Source organism: Apodemus sylvaticus, chromosome 23, assembly GCF_947179515.1.
Source record: "Apodemus sylvaticus chromosome 23, mApoSyl1.1, whole genome shotgun sequence".
Taxonomy (NCBI): domain Eukaryota; kingdom Metazoa; phylum Chordata; class Mammalia; order Rodentia; family Muridae; genus Apodemus; species Apodemus sylvaticus.
In genome coordinates, this window is record NC_067494.1 from 35,126,694 (window position 1) to 35,148,752 (window position 22,059).

General features: G+C 42.6%; 1 protein-coding gene across 1 annotated transcript in view; it reads right to left on the reverse strand.

The window, feature by feature from the left end:
- The window catches only part of Syne1 (spectrin repeat containing nuclear envelope protein 1), a 505,489-nt gene that overhangs the window by 83,762 nt on the left and 399,668 nt on the right, over positions 1–22,059 (reverse strand). The window contains 12 exon segments of the mRNA XM_052169815.1: positions 1,505–1,709; positions 2,080–2,213; positions 3,776–3,946; positions 6,863–7,018; positions 12,051–12,206; positions 12,754–12,930; positions 13,972–14,121; positions 15,909–16,091; positions 16,437–16,569; positions 17,531–17,727; positions 19,009–19,140; positions 20,977–21,150. Coding sequence (XP_052025775.1) covers positions 1,505–1,709; positions 2,080–2,213; positions 3,776–3,946; positions 6,863–7,018; positions 12,051–12,206; positions 12,754–12,930; positions 13,972–14,121; positions 15,909–16,091; positions 16,437–16,569; positions 17,531–17,727; positions 19,009–19,140; positions 20,977–21,150 — 1,968 coding nt within the window.

The window sequence follows — 22,059 nt, forward strand, 5'->3', positions numbered from 1 at the left end:
TCTTCCAGAGGTCCTGAGTTCGAATCCCAGCAACCCACATGGTGGCTCACAACCATCCGTAATGAGATCATATGCCCTCTTCTGGTGTGTCTGAAGACAGCTACAGTGTAGTCATGTACAGAGGAGAGGAGAGGAGAGGAGAGGAGAGGAGAGGAGAGGAGAGGAGAGGAGAGGAGAGGAGAGGAGGGGAGAAGAGACCTATACAAGATGTGGCAGTAACTAGAAGCCTTAGGTCATGTTTTTCTCATTTTTGGATATGCAAATGCATCAAACAGAAGACATGGTGCTACAGTTTGCCTTTCCTACTCATTTTTAGAGGTCTTTGGCATTAGTGTCTCTGTGGTCACCTTACTGTAGCTACGACAGGGCTCGGGTGACAGCGGGGTGCAGAGGTCTGAGACGGTCCAGGTGGACCGAGCTAAGGACCTTCTCCATCTCTATCTCCATGGCCTGTGCTTTATGAAATCCAACTGTGAGCCAGTGGGAACTCCCAGTTTCTGGGTCCCATGGTGTCGTAACAGAAGACAAAGGACTGCTACTCCTGCTGACGGCTGGGGTTCCGCTTGGGCCAGAGGGCGCCTGGATCCTGCCATGTCTGAGCAGTGAGCTTCCTCTGAGAGAAGACCAAGAGGCACGTTTAACCTTGACACAAAGTGTGTCTTGGTTCTGAAACACTGAAAATGACTGCTCTTGTAAAGAAAAAAAAAAAAAAAAACGCCAACCAAAACAAAGGTTGTCTTTATTATAAACAGTAACCCTGTCTCTTTAAAGCCTTATTTAGACTGAAGGTATAAGCTTGAGTTTAGATGGATTGTTTTTATAATTTGACCACTTTAAGAAGCCAGTTTGGGAAAGCTTTTAAGCAGATCTTTGTAACAAAGATCATTAAAATAAAGACAAATAGGGACAAATAATGCAAGGTCCATAATGGGTGGAAGAGAGAAGGCCTTTCTCGAAAGTCCTAAGTAGGTGGTTGGCAAACACAGTGGAAAGGGAAATCATATAAAAGCTATTAAGCTGTGTAGCAGCAAGCTGTTGTACTCTCTGCTGTTAAATACCCGAGTGAAGCTATTGTCTAATTCACTGCAGCAGATAACAAATCTAAATGGGTGATTTTTTTTTTAATAATATGGATAACTTTAGCAGTTGATTTTTTTTTTTTTAAGGCATGATTTCCCCCATGTGGTTTCAACTTACAGTGACTGACTCTTTGTGGTACGAAAAGGTAACTTACATTTTTTTCATGGATTATCCCTCATTAGGTAAAAGTGGGAGAGGCAACTCATTTTCAAAAATAAAACAACGGGAAAGAAACTCACAAATCGTAACCATGTGTGACTAGGCTCTTGAGTGAATGGGGTGATGAGTTTGGGATAAACTGTCATCCCACAGATTTAGATTAGATCGTCCCAAAGCTCATGTGCATCTATGCTAGCCTCCCAAAGTCTCAGTGAGACTGAAGGCCATCAGGATGGACAAGTCACAAACAAGTTCCTGGACCTACGTTGCAATCCTGAATCCACTTGGTGACTTCATCGTCCGCGATGTCCTTGTTCGCGGCTGCCTTCAACAGCGCACTGGTCTGTTCCTCTTGGGTCTGGACCGCAGCAGCACACTGCTTTGAGTAGTCCTTGTATCTCTGCCAGAGCTGAAGGAGGGCCTTGCTGGAGTGCAGCTGTTCGGCGATCTCTTCCAGCAAATTATTCCAGCTGCAAGCAACAGCGAACCCTTAGGGAAGACTAGCATCTCTTACCAACCGCTATCGCTCACTATTTTATTTGTCTTGATCCTGGTTCATGCGAACATGGGCATAGCAAAGCAATGACTCGCGTCTATTTAACATAATAAAGACTAATATGTCACACTCGTATTCCAAGGGAATGAAAACTATCCTTGGGACTATGGAAGTCCTGATCCTTCCTAAATGTCTTCTCTCTGGTTATTTTTCCTTCAATTCAGTTTGTAAAAAGAAAAAAACAACTGAAACATTAGTAGACACTCTAGCTCTATAGCTGAGAATGCTGGAAGTCTTCATTATACTGCATTTATGATAAGACACAAAAGGAGCTGGTCCCATACCTCATGTTGACTTCCTGCAGAGTACTGGAGAGGGTTTCTGCCACAGGTGGGTGACACTCCTTCAACAGCTGGTTGGTGATAGAGCCGAATTTCTCTAAGTCTCCTTCCTGCTTTTCTAGGTCATCATGAAGATTCTGCTCAAAGAAAGAGAGAGTCCCATGGGTGACAACCGGGAACGAATGAGCAAGTTTAAAATGGACAGGCATGTGTTACTCCACTGCTGTTAAAAAGATAATTTTTTATAATTCTGTTCTTGTGGCTGCCTGTGGGAAGGGTCATGACAACTGAGCCCTCTTATGCACATGGGTTCTTCTTTAAAAGCCCATGAAGGATGTCTGTGCTTAGGGAGGGAGCTGCAGCGGTGGTCCAGGAACTGTCCGCCATGCTGTGGCTCTTTTTGCCAAAGCCAGGCTACCCTGTCAGTAGCACGGGGACTGGTTCTCCAAGTAATTGATGGAGACAGTCAATCACAGCTTTTCTGAGGACTGCCTCTAAATTCTACCTCATGCAAAGAATTTTCTAGGTCTACATTTTATTTTTCAACTCACAGAAAGTAACTGTTCATATCCATAGGGTGATTGAGTAGTTGTTCAAAAACATTCATATCTGTTTAAATTGTAGGATGGTTAAATTAATCTAATTAACACATTATCACCTCACATACTTAATAACTTTTGTCTAGCCCAATGCTTCTACCCCTTCCTAATGCTGAGACCCTTTAATATAGTTTCTCATGTTGTGGTAACTCCCAACCATAAAATTATTTTCACTGCTATTTCATAAGCCTCATTTTTGCTACCCTTATGAATCTTAATGTAAAAACGTTAGGACAAGTAGGCTATGAAAATACAGTACTTAAGTTTTAAAGAAGTATTTACATGTTACAGTCTTCCTTTTTCCCAGAACCACCCTCCAAAGGCATTCCCTTATGAAAATCCACGTAGGCGCTCGGCAACACATTAGTGTAGATGGGCGAGGTGTGAGAAGACCCAGGCTGGGCTCCTGCTGGGATCCCCATCCCTTGAGGGCCGGCCTGCTCCGCCCATCGTCTATGTATTTTAGGCAAGAAGAATGAATGGTGACTGGTCAGTATGGCACAGGGTCCAGGTGAACAAGGCGGTGAAGACAGAAACCAGGAACTGGAAAGCAGGGACTGGAGCAGTGATCTGGAGCTGGGCTTAAGGCCAACTCCATCAAGTGCATGCTGGGTGAACACAGTGTTGATGGAGACATGTGTGGAAAGGGGGGTGATACGATGGTCCCCTGGGTCAAGGGGACTCCACCCATTAGACTAAAACCTATGCTTTAAGTGTTCACCACCTTGGCCATTTTTCTGTTTTCTTAGCACCTTAGGAGATATTTGGACGAGCAGGGTAAGGAAAGAAAGGGAACACACAAACGGTGAGGGCAGTGTAGTCAAGGAAGTGGATTTGGGCTCCAAGCATCCCCTAAAACATCCATGTAAGCAGTTTCCATAACAGGAATCTGGAAACCATTTGTCTATCAGATAATCCAGTGTTCGAGACCCACAAGCAGGTTCTAGTAAGTTAAAGATCAAGCAAGAAAATTTCTGTTTCTAATACTTAAATGCTAAGGATGTAAGGCAATACTTCAGGACCATATTTCTACTCGCGCTAATTTGTCCGTTTTGTTTCCTTTAACGGGAAGTAAGGTTAAGATGCAATGCTTTTGTTACCTGAAGATTGTCGACCTGAACTTGTACAGCCTCGGAGGAGCCTGTCAGCAAACGGAATCGGGACAGGGAGTATCTGGCCTCCATGAGGTGACTGTTGATCTCATCCCAGGCTGCTTTGTGACTGCTCCACTGGCCAAGAGCTGATGTTAGCTGTATCTTTAATTGTCCAGCCTTTTAGAAAGAACATGCATCATAACTACATATAACTTAATGTGATGGGACAGAAAAAAAATGTTAATCTCTGAAATTCTTCATTGGAGTCCTAGGCTCTAAAAAACAACAGGGAGGCACAGGCTGTTGTGTACTGCCTACTGTGGGTGCTGGGAACTGAACCTGGGTCCTCTGAAAATCAGATAAATGTGCTAACTGCTGAGCAACCTCTCCAGCCCCAAAGGACTGACTGTAGATTTTAATAGTGTATATTCTTGTACCAAACAATGAGTGGGTTTCAGAGCGACATCTCTGTACAAGTCCACAATGTGCCTTATTCATGTTGACTCCCCACAGTCTTCCCTGTACATACCTTCTTCTAGGCCCTCTCCTTGCCCCAAATAGTCTCCCTTCTTATTCCATCACATATATGCATGTATCTGAAGTGTAGATTCCGCACACAGAACCCAAACAAATGAAAAGCATGATCTTTGTCTGAGTCTTGCTTAGCTTTTCTTAACATGATCACCTCCCGTTTCCCATTCATCTGTTTCCTATGGATGACACAATTTCATTCATTCGTCTTTAGGAATGAAGAAAAGTTAGTAAATGCATGCTACATTTTTATACACTCATCTGTTGACAGATGCCTAGGATGAATCCATAACATAGGTATTGTGGACGTGCCGCAGTAAAAATGAATATGCAGGTGCGTGTGGAGCTCGTCGGCTTAGATTCCAAACACAACACTCCTGTGAGTGCCCCTTCTCTGTAATTATCAGTACCAGAGAAAATTGTACTTCCATCTCCAACATTTAAAAGCATATGGCTTTGGATTTCTGCATGTTGCTCCTAATCTAAAAACAGTGCTTTGAACAAGAAGTAAATACAGTGGGGGGAGGGGGAGGGGCTGATTAAGGGAGAGCTGGGAATTAATTTGCATTTGCACTCTCGCACTCTAGTGTGCTCTCTCTCTCTCTCTCTCTCTCTCTCTCTCTCTCTCTCTCTCTCTCTTAACTCAACATAAAGGGAAAAATGTTGAAATCAATTGGGATACTATCTGATGGGCCGCAGGACAAAGAAAGCGCTGCCTCAGATGTAAGGTCCAGGGACAGGTTTGAGCAGGTGCAGGGCTGCCTAAAAAGCCCTAAAATAGATCTAACAATGAGGTCAAGTGATCAGAAGGGCCAGAAGACCCCGCTTCATCTCGGTACCGTTCATTGTTTTTCACAGGGCAATACTCCAGTGAGAGAAATGCCTAATAGATGACGGTATGGTAAGTGGTTCCCAGGCCTTTGTGGTGATTTATAGAAAAGCATAAAACAAAACAGATTTAAAGCCCTGTCAAAGATAATATGGGGCTAAAATGGAAAGCTGCTCTGGGGAAGAGCCATGGGTGGGAGGAGCTATACTTTGATAGCATCCACTCTCCACAGCCCTACTCATTTCCCCGCTCCATGGCCCTATTCTTTTCCAAAATACTCCCCTTTCTATGTACACAATGTGTGTGTGAATGTGTGTGTGTGTATAAGTGCATGTATGTGTACGTGTGTGCACATGTGTGGATCCACATGTGTGGGGGTGTGCATGCCTGTGCATCAGCATGTGGTCGGTGTGAGTGTGTATGTGTGTGTGTGTATAAGTGCATGTATGTGTATGTGTGTGCACATGTGTGGATCCACGTGTATGGGTGTGCATGCCTGTGCATCAGCATGTGGTCTGTGTGTGTGTGTATAGTCATGTGCACATGAGCATAAGTGTGTACATGTCTGTCTGCCTCTCAGCTCCAGTTTGAAACGTGTGGATAATTAAGCATTCAGTTTTGTCAGGGGTCAAAGTGGCCTTACATGGAGAGGCACAGTGCACACCGTAGCACTCACTGTTTCTATCGGAAGATTCCATAGTGCACACTGTAGCACTCACTGTTCCTATCAGAAGACTCAACACACTCTTGGGTCCATTATCACATGTCTTTACGCTTTCCTGACAGAGACTGAGGCACACCAGGGAAAGCTATAGTACACTAAGAGGAGGGAGCAGACAATCAGAAGTTTCTGAGCACAGGGTGTGCCTATTGGGCTCAATGGTGAGACCAGAGTGGCTAAGCAAAAACAACCTTGCAGAGCAGCAGCAGGGGACAGGATCAGAATGACGGCGGGAAACCTGGTCAGCACTCAGCTCCTGTTTCTTTCTTTGTGGAGCAAAAGCAACTGCGGGATTTTTGACATGACAACATTGTGATTTGACTTCATTCTGACAGGCTCTCCTGAGATGGGGACTGCGGAAAAAGATCATGGAAATCATCCAAGCAAGAAATGAGGGGGACATAAATCAAGTGCTCGCTGCAGAGGTAGGCTGATGGCTCTGTTCGGAGAGTAGAGCTGCCAACAACTTCTGATGAGCTCGCTGTGAGTATTAGAGGAAGAAAGGAAAAGTGGCTTTGAAGGTTGCTGCACAAGCAGTTGGTGAGGCAGAGTTACCAGCAACTGAGCAGGTTTGCGGGGTGGGGGTGGGGGTGGGGGTGGGGGTGGGGCCTGTGCCTCACTTGAGTCATAGGAGTTTGAAATGCCCTTTGGTCACACAAGAAGATATCTCTACTAATCTCATGTTTCTCTTTCTGCCTCTATTTAGAATTCTGGGAGAAGCTAAGTGTATGGACAGTCTCACTGGAGAAGAACTGTGCCTAGAAGGTTCACTGTGCCTATGAGGATAGTTACAATAAAGAGAGTAATGTATATAATATATGTATGTGTATATGTATATATATATATACACATATGTATATATCTTATTACAGGAAACACTAGATTTGAAAGATGTTGATGAAACAGACCAAGAAGTGAACTAGAAATTTGATAATTATTTACTCAGTGGTTTTCAGCAAACACCAACCCCAAGTTTTGCAGAGCCAGGAGTTGAGTGTCAGGAGAGGCTTACCGTGCGGTCTAAACTGGCCCAGGCCTGCCGGAGATCCCGCAGGGTGCTCATGACACTGCCAGAGACCTCCTCCCTCTTGTTCTCAATCAATGCAAGTCCGTTCTGCTCAATTTTCTCTACCTCCTTTTCTTTTGCTTTAATCAAATCTTCCAGTTCCTGAAAGATTAAAAAATATATATAGTTATTTTAAATTGTTCTATTATGGAACTCTGGGGTGCACTGAAATTGAGTCATTATAGTTCCATGTGCTAAAACCCCATACTAATCCAAAAAGATGACCATTCTCAAAAGAAGGTCTGTACAGTGATACTTCTTCCTATACTTAAATGTTAAAAAAAAAGGAATCTTTTATCCATGGTAAATTAGCATACCCTGAAAAATATAAAAACTGGTTATCCTGCAGATAAAGAAATGTCATTATATATCTTTTTCAAAAAGCTGTAAGGAATGAACTACATATCCAGAATTGCAACGTGATTATATCCTTAAACCCAAACATGCCGTTTTTCTCAAAATCACATGGCCTAGCCTGTGACAGATGGCACCTCAGAGTCAGACATGGTTTTTCTGTTCTTTGGCTGTGTCACTCTGAGAAAGTGAGAAACTTTTAGCAAGTCTCAATTTCTTCAAATGGGAAAGATGGAGAAGAATAAGTATTATCTTCTCTTTTTCCAATGCTCTGATGCTATGTGATTCTGAAAGGCTACAGGCTTCTTCCTATCTGAAATCCTCATTTTCTTTAGAAGGCACTTTTGTAACAGCTAGAATAAAATGTTCACAAAAGAAAAGTAAAACGGCCAAAGAATCAGAGCTCATCCTCACATCATACATTATAGGGGGTCTGGGGCCATAGCTCTGCACTCAAGAGCACTGGCTGCTCTCCCAGAAGACCTGAGTTCAACTCTCAGCACCCACATTGTGATTCACAGCATTTCGTTTATAAAATAGGGCCAATAATAGATCTTATGCTTGTCGCAAAGGATATGGATATTATATATATATATATATAATTCTTTAAACTGTCAAAACTAGCTACGTCATATTCAGTTACTTGGTAATCTGCCATGCTGCTGAGAGATTTTGCTTTTCCATCCTGAATTATCATGGAGCTAATTTTGTCATAGCCCATTAATCAGAAATTAATTTATTTGTTAGCTTAAGAAAATGATTTTTGTTTTATGTCATTCCCTCGTTTCTTTTTGTCACTGTTTTGACAGCTTTGATAATCCCTGAAAAGAATTTAATGATTACTGAGGTACCAGTTTCTTTATTCAGTATAGAAAACACAATTAACTCTATGTTTTAAGATAATTCCAAATGTTGCCTAAGGAATAAATAACCATGCGTGACCATCTTGATTCATATTTAATGTGCAATGTATATTTTACTTATATATAATATATATTTACTTATATTTTAGTATATAATAGTAAATCCCACAGTAATCCTTCCTATAAGATACTAAAATTTAACCATTAGAATTAAATATATCTTTACTCATCCACAGTGCTAAACCTTCTCAGAAAGTAATATTAAATAGATGAAGCATGGCTTACACATCTCGTTAGAGCTGCCTGCGCCTGGTTACCTGGGCATCTATGTATGTGTAACCATGAAATGCAGTAGCAAACCAGGATTTCAATATGTTTCTGTGCAAAGTAAAGGTGTCTTTGGCTTCCTTTTTAATAATAATTTTTCTAAATGTTCTGGTTCTGATCAATGGAGGCAAAGGCCAATCCTAATATTTCCGTAGTAGTAAATTATTCTCAACTTGGATTAATTCACAAATATCAGTTTTAGTATTGCATTCAATCAATAAATCACCTCTAAAAGAGACTGGGAAAACAGTCAAGATTTGTAAAACAAAACAAAACCTGAATCCAGCCACTGATTTAAGACACTGGCTACAATTTCATGCTCTAGGCCAAAGAAACAATTTCTCAAAAGTGACAATAAATTTTATCAAGGTTTGTAGAATTGCCAATTAGGAAAGCCAGTTAGGTTATGGTGATTTATATATGATGTCCCAAAATAAGTGTGTGGGCTCCTCGCTGGTTTTTTAGTTTTGAAAGAAACGGCTTTTCTTTTAAATCATGAATTGGCATCAGCATAGAGTTCTTTAAACCACAATGTAAGCTTTGTCTCTGACACCGCCTGAGTGACCCTCTGGGAGCCCAAGACTTATGTCCCATGAGAAATAAAGTTTGGCTGAACTTAGATAGTATTTTTCAGGTATCACTGTGTCTCTCCATTAGAAAGAAGACATATAGGAATAGAAACAAAGTAGCAAAAGACCATTGCATAGAAAGGGAAAAAACACTAATGAGAAAGAGAAAGGGGTTGGCTCAGTCACTAAGAATGAGTTTTGCTGTTTCAGAGGACTGGAGTTAAGTTCCAAGCACTCATGGGAGGCAGCTCCCAAGCATTGTGACTCCAGGTCTAGGGGATGCAATGCCCTCTCCAGCCATGCATGCACACATGCATGCATGCATGCATGTATGCACACATGCATGTATGCACACATGCATGCATGCATGTATGCACACACGCAGGTTTACAGTAAAATAAATCTTTCGTCGAAGGAAGAGAAAACAGACAAAAGGACAGACAGAAGAGGGTATAATATGAATGCGGAGACAGAATCAAACCCTAAGAAGAATGCCAATAAGCAACCTTTCAGTAGTGAAGTGACCCTGACCGTTAGAGCAGCAAACACTCATCTTGTTGACATTCACATTTAGGGGCTGCCTTTTAAAATTAATGGAAATATTTGAACTCTGAGGACTCAGCAAAGCTATCACTTTTCAACCTTAGAAGCAAAATTTTGAAATGCTGGCTTCTCAGAGTTTAGAATTTATGGCCTAAATTGGAAGTATCTCTGGACTCCAAGCAGACACAAAATCCAATGAGAGCATATGATGGGCAGGTTTGGTATCCAGTCCTTTTTACATCCATCTTCTGGTGGGAGGCATTCAAACAAAATGTTACTTAAAAGTGTTTCTCACTGGACAGTGGGTGTACTCATGTAATCCCAGAACTTGGGAGGCAGAGACAAGAGGGTCATGAGTTCAAGACTAGCATTGGCTACATACGGAATTTGGAAACCATCTTGGACAACATGAGAATCTTTCATTAAAAGCAAAATTAACAAACAAAAACCTAATAATTTCAGACAGGTTCAAATCCAAAACTGCAACCTTTCTTAGCCTTCCTCTTCCAAACTATAAGGTTTCCTGTGAGGGCTGAAAGATAAGGTCCCCAATACATGTGTCCTAAACAGAAATCAGGCTGTGTAAAGGGGAAATTATTACTGTTTAAATTTGAAGATGGAAAAGTGAGATTTGAAGGAAGGCATATCCCTATAGGGAAACTTCTCATGAGAGCCTCCTTCTTATGAGATACCAGGGAAGAAGATGGGAAGTTCATGCTGGTGGACAGAGGTATATACAGGTCCCTTCCAAAAAAGAGACAGAGCTGGTTGGCCACGTTGAGCAAAATTACGCTTGCTTTTAAAGTATTTACTTATTATTTTGAAAGTCTCATGTAGCCCAGGCTGGCTGGCCCTGATATCATCATGTGGCCAAGGATGACTCTGAACTTCTGAGATTACAGGCATGCATTACCATAGCTGGTTTCAGAGTTCAAATCCAAGGTGTGATTTTTAAAGTAATTATTTGTATAGTCTTAGCTGTTAAAACATTTCCTGGGAGTACCAAAGAATCCCCATGGACATACTGAAATACTATGTATCCCTGTCACTGACAGGCACCTGTGATCTGGCAACCTGCCTGGAGCCCCCCACCTTCGTCACTAATGGAATGAACAGACGGCATGAGCTCTCTGCTGTGACACAGCAGGAAGGAATATTGTCATCTATGAAACGCCTATGCCTGGGGAGAGCAGGCTTTGAATGAAGGCTCCATGCTAGTAGCAACTTAAGGAACATTTTAAGGCAGTGGCCAGGGCATGGTTTAACCAGTTGACAGCATCAAAGTACACTTAAGATACTAAAGAACTCTTGCAAGCAAATGCAGCTGGCAGATGCTACAATCTAATTGAGTAAATTGAATGAGACATTTTAAAGAGAACCAAGGGAAATTCAGGCTGCTCTCTCTGAGTTCAAGGCCAGGCTGGTCTACCTAGCAAGTTCCAGGTCAGTTTGAGACTTCAGAGTGAGTCCTTGTCTAAAAAAATATATATAAATAAAATATAATTGAGAGGGTATGATGTTTATGGATGGAACATAGAAAGAACATTAAGATATCATTCACTTTTGAGATCCATTATGGTGACATAAACCATTTCTCAAAGATTAGGTGAATAGTGTATAGGAACAAAATGATACTGTGTGGGATGTTCACTGACACCTTGTGTGAGCATGAAGTGGTTGCATATGTGTGTGTGCATGAACGTGTGGTTGCACAAGTATGTATGCGTGCAAGTGTGTGAGGGTTGGAAGTTAATATCCAGTTTCTTCTTGATTTTCCTCTATCTTATATACTGAGTCAGGCCCCTTGAATCCAGAGACTGCTAATTCAGCTAAGCAGCTTTCTCTGGAGACCTCTGACTCCATCTCCTGAGGACTAAGCGTTATAGATGGGCCATCACACCCAACTTTATTTTCCATGGGTCCTGGGAAACCCAACTGGATCCTCACATTTGCACGGCTAGGACATTACCTTGTGGGCTATGCCCTCAGTCCCTATGTTGACATCTTTAAAGAAAAAAAAGTGGGGCAAATGTACAAATATTTCTAATACATTGGTAAGTATTCAGTCTCATGATCAGTGTATGGGAGTCAAGTATCTTTACCTACTTATGTGTATATCTGATCCTTTCTATAATCGTAAAACTTTAAAAACAGGTGATGAAGACTTAATAGACTTTGGAGAGAACCAACCAAACAAACAAAAACCTAACAAGGCATTGTTATATAACTGTACTCTTAGTACTAAGAAGACTGAGGCTGGAGGGCTCCTGGTTTAAAATCAACACTGGCTATGTAGTAAGATCCTACTTCAAAGTCAAACAAATAACAATGACAAAACTACCTGATCAGTTGGGTCATGAAAGACATGTATCAGCAGGTGCAGTTATTGCAAAGAGTCAGCTCAGAACCTGTGAGGCCTCCGCACAGGCCTGAGGGGGTGAGGCGGCTTCCGTGTGCCACCTGGACGCATTGCGTTACCTGACAGTCCTTCAGTGCATTCTGAACAGAATTCTGATCACCAATTTGACGCTGCTCTTCCAGCTTCCTCTCCTGGTTTTCAAACCAAGCTTTCAGAGACTGTACACCGTTTTCATACTCTGACCACGACTCCAACAAGCCTTCCAACATCTGGATCTAAACCAACAGCAGGACGGAAAATTCAAAATTTTTGTTTGAAAAAAAATCAAATCATTGGCACAAAAATTCCCTACTCCAATTTCCTATGAGGTAAGAGTTCTTGGGAAGCAGCAGTGAGGGGTGTGGGAAGGGCTATCCTAAAAGGGTATTGCAAATGCATTTGCAAATGGCCTCGCAAAGCCCTGCACGGTAAAATTAAATGTAAAGAATGAAATTCTTGGAATACAGCCTGCTGCCTATATACATTCAGAAAATGAAGTTTATCAAGTATCAGCTAATGGCTGGTATGGATAAAGAAGAAGGTAAAAGAAAGAGAAATAAAGAGGCATCTTTAAAAAAAAAATGGATTCATGAAATGTACAGAGGAAGGAGGTTTCAGAAGAAAACAAAGGGGACTTAAGATGTCCGGAGCTAGGTCACCTCCTGGGGCTGTAGGGAGCTCCCTCGTGCTCCATCTAGCTGCGCTCCTCGTCAAACGGTTTCCCGCCAGCCTCGGCCTGCTCTCGGGGTCCTCGTCAGGACCACGGCAGGCTGCCCAGCTCACCTTCTCACCCACTCGGCCTTGCAAGACCTGCCAACTTTTGTTCATCGCTCCGAGCTGCTCGGCGAAATCTGTCTTGTCACTGCGTTTGCTCTCCACATCCTGACTGCTGATCTGAAGCACCGACTGGTTCACGAAGTCCGCCGTCAGCTGCTTGCAGTTAAGGTCTATCTTGAAACCCTGAAAGACAGGCGGGAGACTCACAGATGAGAAGCTTCTGTGTGCAAAAGGCTTGGCGTGCTTCCAGGGTCTGGAAAGCTTTGAGAACCTGCACATGTCACCTGCACACGTGACACTCCCATGACACAACCTGTCCTTCTTCACGTGGCCTGCCATGATAGGGGCTCGACTATGTATTCATGTATGTTTATAAAATGACACAAGGGGCTGGAGACATCACTTAGAGGTTAAGAGCACTGGCTGTTCTTCTAAAGGTCTGAGTTCTATCCCCAGCCACCACATGGTGGCTCCCAACCATCTGTAATGGGATCTGATGCCCTCTTCTGACACACAGGTGTACATGCAGACAGAATGCTGTATATGCAATAAATAAATCTTAAAAATAAAATTACACACTATAAATAGTAGATATAACATAAATACCTTAAAAATAAAATCACATACTATAAATCGTAGATATAATATAAATACTATATGCATGATAGTAGAAATGGGTGAATAATTATTTTTTAATGTGTTATAGAATAAGTGGGTAAAGTTCTCCACAGGCCCAGGTGCTCAGACATTTGGTCCCCAGTTCTTGATATTCCCTGGGAAGGTTGTTGGACCTTAAAACAGTGAAGGCTCACTGGAGGGCCCGGAGGAAGCACATAACCAGGGGCAGGCTTTGAGGGTTTATAGCCTGACCCCACTTTCTGCTTTCTCTTTCTCTGCTTCCCTGACTGCAGATGCAACAAGGTTGGCCAACGTCATGTTCCTGTTGCCAGGTCTTTCCTCCATTAAAAATTGTATCCCCACTAGAATTATCAGCAAGAATAAACCCTTTTTCCTAAGATGCTGTTGTCGGGGTATTTTATCATAGCAAGATAAAGATATCTAGCATACTGCATCTGTACTTAGTATTTGCACGGGCTTGCTTTTGAATGTCGCTCTCTGTTTACTCTGCGGGGGATATACATTTGAAGCCCTGACTTGAGTTTCTGAGCTCCTTCAAATAAAAGTCTAAGCAGATGAAAACGGAAACCTCAAAGTATCCACTACCTTGTATTTCTGAAGGTATTCGTGGATCGCCTTGTGACCGATGGCATTTCTAATGTCTTCTTCATCCTTCAGGATGACACTTTCCATGAGTGAGATCCAACTCATGACCTCAGAAATGGCATGGCGGGAAGGCAGCTTGTCCATCTGGAGCTGTGAAGAAGAGACAGGATGGGTCCAAACCATAAGGTTCAGATGCGACTCCTCTTAGCACAGTGGTCCTCAACCTCCCTAACACCGTGATGTTTCAATACAGTTCCTCCTGTGGGGGTGACCCTTTTCCATAAACTCATTTTTTCCCTGCTACTTTATAACTGTAATTTTACTACTGATGGGGATTGTAATGTAAATATCTGTTTTCCGATGGTCTGTGGTGACCCCTGTGAAAGGGCTGTTTGACCCCCACAAAGAGGTCATGACCTCAAGTGAGAATGGCTATGTTAATAGAAGAACTCTATGTGGATTTCTACTAACACACCAAGAGAAATAATAGCCCTCTATAGTTTTTCAGATCTCTGAAGCTTGAAACCTCAGGCAAACACGATTATACTAGTCACCTAATGCTCACTCACTGGCATCTCATACCATAAACATTGCATAAATATTAACTAATTAATCAAAACACCAGCAAGAGAACATATTCTTACTTTACAGCCAGTTTTATGAGTTTGAAAGAAAAATAACGTAACTACAAAACACTCAACAGATGTATTTTGTTAATTATCTTGTAAAATTTCTGTGTATTGTGACTCGGGAACGCTAACGGAAAAAAGGAAAACACTACCCAGCAGGCAAGTCCTCATTTTCTCTGCTCTCTGGCACTCTGACGTTTATCCCTGAAAGCCAATTTCTGCAGTATTTAAGATATACTCAGAATTCTGAATTTTACTTCCCATGTCAAGCAATTATGCTCATCATGATTACGGTGATTTGCCGAAACAAAGCAATCATTTAAATATGTATAAATATAAGCTGCCTGGTAGGTGGCCAGTCAGGCCTATAACCCCAGCCCTTTCAAAGGCTGAAGCAGGAGGATCACCACAAACTTGAGACCACCAGGGGCTACAAGGTTGAGACCCTATCTCCAAATATATATGGAATGAAATATGTATGACCTATGAAGCTCTGCAAGGAGACAAAGATGGGAATGGTGGGATTTCTCCACCTTCCTATGTATGTACAACTATGGAGAGAAACAGCATGTGCACTAAAAAACGTCTATCCTACCTGGTCCACAGTGATGAATGTTAAAGAGGCAAAAAGACTGAAATGTTCTAGTGTTCCAGGAAAGTTAGACTTATTACTCATCAGAATATAGTCATGAGCTGACTAACAATGTCCCATGTGGTGCCCCAAATATAATGGAGGTCCCATAAAGTTATCATAAGCTAAGGAGCCTGTGCCGATCTCTCAGTTTGTGGTATGCTCTGATGTTTGAACAATGGCACAATGGACCAAGGGTCTATTTATCAGAACATATCCCTTCTGTAAAGGATGCATGACTGCTTGTATATTGAGTAAAATCCAGTTTCCTCCTTGAATGTAAGATGGCAGGTTTTTTTAGAGATGCTATAGATCTTCACGATTTCACAAGGTGCCTAGGTTTGCCCCATGAAATGTCAGTGTAAACAGGGTCAGTGTTTTCAAGTCAAGTTTCCAACACACACACACACACACACACACACACACACACACAAACACACACAGAGAGAGAGAGGTGGGGAGGAGGGAGGGGGGAGGGAGGGGGGAGAGAGGGGGGAGAGAGAGGGAGAACAGATGCTTTAGGAAGAAATGCCTTCTGAAGTGGGATCTGTAGAAATGGTTCTGTTTTAATATGCACTGCAAGAGCAGAGAGAAAAGACAAGTTCCTAGACAACTCTAATTTGCACTTCTATGCTGGAAATCAACTGTTACCAAGCAAGTCAGCCTTCTCTCAGTACCTGATGGAGCTTCTCCTGCACAACAGGAATGCCTGTCAGGAGGTCAGTCCACTGGCTGTCCATGCGGGACAGCTCAGCACGCAGGGCAGCTGTGTCCACTTTCTTTAATCGAAGCAGCTGATTTCCTGTGCTTGTGACTGACGACTTGAGGGAAGACTTGGCGTCGACTTCTTTGGAGAACTCCTTTTTTTAAAAAAAAAAAAAAAGTCACAATGTTCAGTTTAGCCCTGAATAGTTGGAGCTTTTCCTTTAAGGACAGAGACCAATCTGGAGTACAGACTGATTACTCTCAGCTATCGAGGGCTCTGTCAGGTGGAGCTCTTTGGAGGACAATCAAAGGTACCACACCTTTACCCTCAAGTTAACCATCACGTGAAAGGGCGCCCGGAGCCTACTCTTCTGCAGTCAACTCAGAACCATCTATGGCAAAGTAGCTTCTTTTCTGTTTGCTTCCTTTATACTGATCCTTGTGTCCAGCCTGAGAAGCAAACTGAGATCCAAATGCTTTAGGCTGGTCCTCCGACTTACCAGGAAAGCATTGAGATGATCCCGGACCATTTCCAGCTCCTGTGGAACCGTCACAGATTGTTGAGTCCAAAATGCCAGCCTGTCCTTCGCGGACTGTAGCCAGTGATTCAGATCCGAGGCTTCACTTTGGTACCTTTGAGCATATTTAAGAGTCGATCAGTGGAATAGTCCATCTGTACTGTCTGTTGTCAGTTAAAACAAGAACCTCAAAAGACTTGGGGGAAAGTGTACAAGGTTGATGCCTTTGCTTTTAATATTTACAGCTTACGTCTGTTCTGACCTCCAGCATCCCTATTGCTAAGCTGAGAAATAATATCTTTCTCTCTCCTTGCATCGGGAAATAATGGGTCATGTTTGGAAATAAAGGTGTTTGAAATAAAAGGGATGAAGAAACAGTGCTTCCTTCCTTCAAGAGAATTCAAATAACTGCTTCCCTTGAATACTTCTGTTAGGACATGCCCCAGGCATGTGTGTTGTGTTGAAGGCTTGTTCCCCAGTTGGTGGGTACTATGTGGGAAAGTGTTGGAAATCTAGAAGAATTAGAGTGGAGACTAACAAGGGAAGGAGGGCATACAGAGCTATCCTTGAAGGGTACCATGGCTCTGACACACACACACACACACACACATTATTATTCTTGGCAGCTCTAAGGTAATCTGTCCCGTCTGTCATCTGTTCTTGCCACTACACTATTCTGCTCCAGGGCCCAACACAATAGATTGGGCTTACCTTGGCCTGAAACCTCTGAAAAATGAACCAAGATAAATATTCATTCTGATACATTGTTTGTCCCTGCCGTCACTCACAGCAATGACAAGCTAACATATCTCCAGTGGCCCTTGGGAAGGAATGCCTTACTTCGCATGTCCCCTCTCTAAGGCTTTGCAGGAAGTAGACAAGGAGGAGGGAAACACAGTGCCTGGCTGCAGTGGGCACGGTTCTCCTTGCCAGTCTTAACAAAAATCCCATCAGTACCCTCTGGTTGTCTTTGTTTTCTAAACCATGCCATTGTCTAAAGATTTTCCAAGCTCGGTATCTGCTAGTCTTAGTAAATAGACTTAATCAAAACACAGACCAAGTACTCATCCCATTACCTGGTCCAGTGTTTCAGTATGGTCTCCAGTCTGTGAAGCTCCTTGGACACTTTGTTTGTATTACTGAGCCAGCGCTCGCCCAGCTGATTTAGCTGACTTTCAAGCTCTGAACAGCTGACAGACATCAAAAGTCGCTTCCCATCATCCAGTGCTTGATACAGTTTGGGTTGGTATTCATTAAGGCTGGATTTTAAATGCTAAAAACAATGGATGACATGGGGTTAAAAGTCTGACTGAGGGAAGCTTTTGCCACTGAGCATTATTAATTCCTCTGATATCTGCAACGTTGGTATCATCTGTCACCAAATATAAACTATATTCACTCTTCAGCACTGAAAATTTGAAAAGGGATTTATCAAAATATAGATGTTCTCTTTTTAACTTGTTAGGAACTTTGGATATGTTTATAGCTGTCAAGTGAAAATATCTCTAAAACAGGGACATCAATTTAAAGAACAAAAAAAAAAATGGTTGGTAGAAATTTGGTGAAAATGCCTTGAAAGGTTTCAAAATGAAATTGCTAGTTCAAACTGTGCTGTCTAGTTGTCATCTATTTAAAATCTACTGTCTACCATCTATTATCTATTATTTATCTATATACCTATTTATTATCTTTCTCCATCTATCATGTTTGTCTATCATCTATGGCTTATCACCTATTTTTATCTATCATCTATGTCTATATCTATCATCGATGGCTTCTCTATCATCCATCTATCTACCTACCTATCTATCTCTCTCATCTATTTTTATCTATCATCTATCTATCATCTATCTGTCAATCATCTATGGTCTAACTTTATCGCCTATTTGTCTATCATCTATTTGTCTGTTGGTGGGTTGTCTATCATATTTATCAATCTATTATCTATGTCTACTGTCTATATCTCTCTATAATCTATCATCTCTATATCTATATCATCTATCTGGCATCTATATCTACCTATGTATCTATCATCTATATCTCTCTCATCTACATATCATCTGTCTATGTGCCTATCATCTGTTTTCTATTTCACAGAGCTAAGAACCTACCTGATAGCAACGGGCTTGTCAGGAAAGCCTCTACCCCTCCTATTGAGTGGCAGATTACAGACCTAGAGAGTTTTTTTAAATAAGAAATTCTAATTAAATCTATTGGTTCATGCACACACCAAAAGGCATGAAAGCAGGAGGAACCCTTGTGAGTAACAAGGTTTTAGCCTTAGATAGAAGGCGATAAGAGAGGGCAAGTGGGGCTGGGACTAAACCTCACTGTATAGCATATGAAACCACCAAACAATAATAAAATACATATACACTACGAACAACACAGACACAGTCTATGTGCACCCACGAACTTCAGCAATTTTAGAGAAAAGTAAAGGGCTCAATGAAGTTCGTCACAAACTTGTTTAAATCCTGTTAAAAGTTTTGTCACGTTTCTAAAGGAAACATCACCATGAACGGTGCTCCCCAGACACCCTTGGAATCCAGACCTGGTAGAGGCTTGTCCTTTCCACAAGTCTGTCCTCGCTCTCCTCCACCAGACCCACACTCGGGATGCTGCTTTCTATCCCCTCCAGGTGTCTGCTGAGCTCCTGGCGGTTCTCATCCAGATGGGACCACATCTGCAAGCACAACGGTCATTAATGTAATCCCAGCTCTAGGGAGGCTGGCAAGAAGATCACAAGTTCGAGGACAGCCTGGGCTATTAGCAACAAGGAACCTCAGGAAAAGACAATAAAACCAGGCAACCAACATACAAAAAGAATAGCACTCCCCCATGTGTGTGAAATGGGTACTTGCGAGATAATCTGCTTCAGGAATGTTTAGTAGGTGTGTGTTTGGGGAAGCAAATGATGGATCTAAAGCAAGTGATACAATGGTGGCCCTCAAAAGTGTGCAATCTCATCCCTCTCTTAATGTGTGTGTGTGCGCGTGTGTGTGTGTGTGTGTGTGTGTGCGCGCGCGCGCGAGAGAGAGAGAGAGAGAGAGAGAGAGAGAGAGAGGGGGGGGGGGGAGGTCCTGAAATTACAACATGGGGGAAGGGAGGAGTCAAGAGGGACAGAGAAATTGTATAAATATGTTATTTATATATAACATCCTCAAGAACTAAAATAAAATTAAACATAAACATAACTCCTAAAACTTTTAAGGAAAATGGGAAGATTAAAGGAACTGGGCCAGTTTAGGGCATCTGAGCTAAAGGCAGGGTTCTGTGGCTAATTAGCCTCTATGGACAACCTCTTTGGTGTTCAAGCTCATGTATTTGTGCTCTGAATCTAGGACATTAGCTTGCAGACTCTTTCTACAATCAACCACATAGTAAATATTTTCAGCTTTGTAGATTATTTAGTATCTATTGCAATCGGTCTTGTCTGCCCATTGGATGAAAGCAGTTGGAGATTAACAAGCAAACCAGTAAAACTATTATATCCAAATAACCTTTACATAAAACAGGCTACATTCGGCCCAGGGGCCAACTCCTGTTCCAGAGACTGGGCCCTGTTAATAAACAGCAGCCTATTTTCTGATTATCTATAAGATCTGGTATTTAAAAGGCTGTTCGCTTCCCTGTAGAGACGTCATTCTGCATTCTGAAGTTTGTGTTTGTGTTCCCTCATTGGCCCACTGTCTCATCCAGGGCAGTCCTGGGAACATGTTTATGTTTCCCTGGCCTGGGAATCTGGTGGCAGCTTGATAAATGCTGAAGAAATAAATAGTTGATTTCTTCACTTACAGCGAGGAAGCAGATGCACGGGAACAGGCGAGGGAATGGAATTTCTTGGGCAGAAGAACAAATTCCTTAAGGGGACTGAGAATACTGCTCAGAGGGGCTGTCATCTTGTACCTTTATTTCATTATTTTGCTTCAGAGTTTCTGCGCTCCTGCTGTCTTGCTCTTTAATTTTCAATGACATGCCTATGTATGCATAGATTCACATGGGTGCAGGTGCCCACAGAAGATTCATGGGCCTCCCAATGGGGTCCCTAGGCACCAAGCTCATGTTCTCTATAAGAACAAGCACTCTCTTCTTAACCGCTGAGCCATCTCTCCAGCCCCCTGGGTGGCCATTTTACAACAAATGAATCTTCCTAGCTTTGCTCTCAAGACCATAAAGATTTGTTCCCAGGCTGCCTTCTGGCTTCTAGATTCTAGTGACAGGTCTTATCACAAGAAAAACTGCATAGATAGAGTCGGGGATGTGTATTGTTTTTATATTTCATGCTCCTAATTAGGTTTTTTGAAGCTCAAGTCTGTAAACATCTTCACACACACTCTCTAAGGTTGGGATTCATCCATCTGGCTCACAATATAATGTATCATATATCGAATATAAATGGAAGCCCGCCTGCCCATCCTCCCTCCCTCCCTCGCAAGCCATAGGGAAATATAATTCTAAATGAGGGAATCTAGGAGGCTCCATTTTGCAGTCAGAAAGATGCTGACTTGGGCGGTCTTACCTCTAGGATGTACTCAAGCTCCACCCCTCTCTTGTGAGCCTGCTTCAACACAGCAGAGGCCTGAGCCATGCGGTCCGTGTGGAACTGAGTTTCCTTCACAGCTGCAAAGCCAACGATCTTTCTGAAGAGTATTTCTGTCAAAATCATGTGTGATTCCAGACCCTGGAAGTATTCCTGTAAGTGTTGTTGGACAGAAGGAGATCAGCAGCTCATTTGGACATTAGCCCTAGATAAGAACTCTTTCAGCAGCAGAAGCTGATGGAACACAGTTATCACAAAGGACGTATCATTCCGCCGTCTCCCCGCTCCCGGCTCACCATGCTAAACCGCCATCTTAACAGGCACTGTGTGCTTCCTACAGGGGATTCCTGGAAAGTCTAGACTCTGAGCTCCTAACTGGCTGTCTTACTCAGGGTTTCTATTCCTGCACAAACATCATGACCAAGAAGTAAGTTGGGAAAGAAAGGGTTTATTAAGCTTACACCTTGCACATTGCTGTTCATGACCAATGGAAGTCAGGATTGGAACTCAAGCAGGTCAGGAAGCAGGAGCTGATGCAGAGGCCATGGAGGGATGTTCCTTACTGGCTTGTTCCACTTGCTTTCTTATCGAACCTGAGACTACCAGCCCAGAGATGGTACCGCCCCCACAAGGGGCCCTCCACACTTGATCACTAATTGAGAAAATGCCCCACAGCTGGATCTCATGGAGACGTTTCCTCACCTGAAGCTCCTTTCTCTGTGAAACTCCAACTTGTATCAAGTTGACACAAAACAAGTCAGTACACTGGCCTTCCCTCTTGATCTTACTCAAGAACAGAGGGCTCATCACTGTGCCACAGACACAAGTCTCCAAGACAAACCCTTTCATCTGTGACTAGTTGATAAAGCAGAGTCCCCTGCTGACACCCCTATGCATAAGGATGCTGACATCAGAGACACAGTCACTGGCCATCCCTGTCACACCACTGGCTTCCTGTGTCCCTTGGATATATTAATCCCCTCATCCTCATCTTCAGATCTGCATACCTTGTTTTTCTTGAGATGATTTCTTCTCCTCCATGGATGGGCTTAAGACCTACTC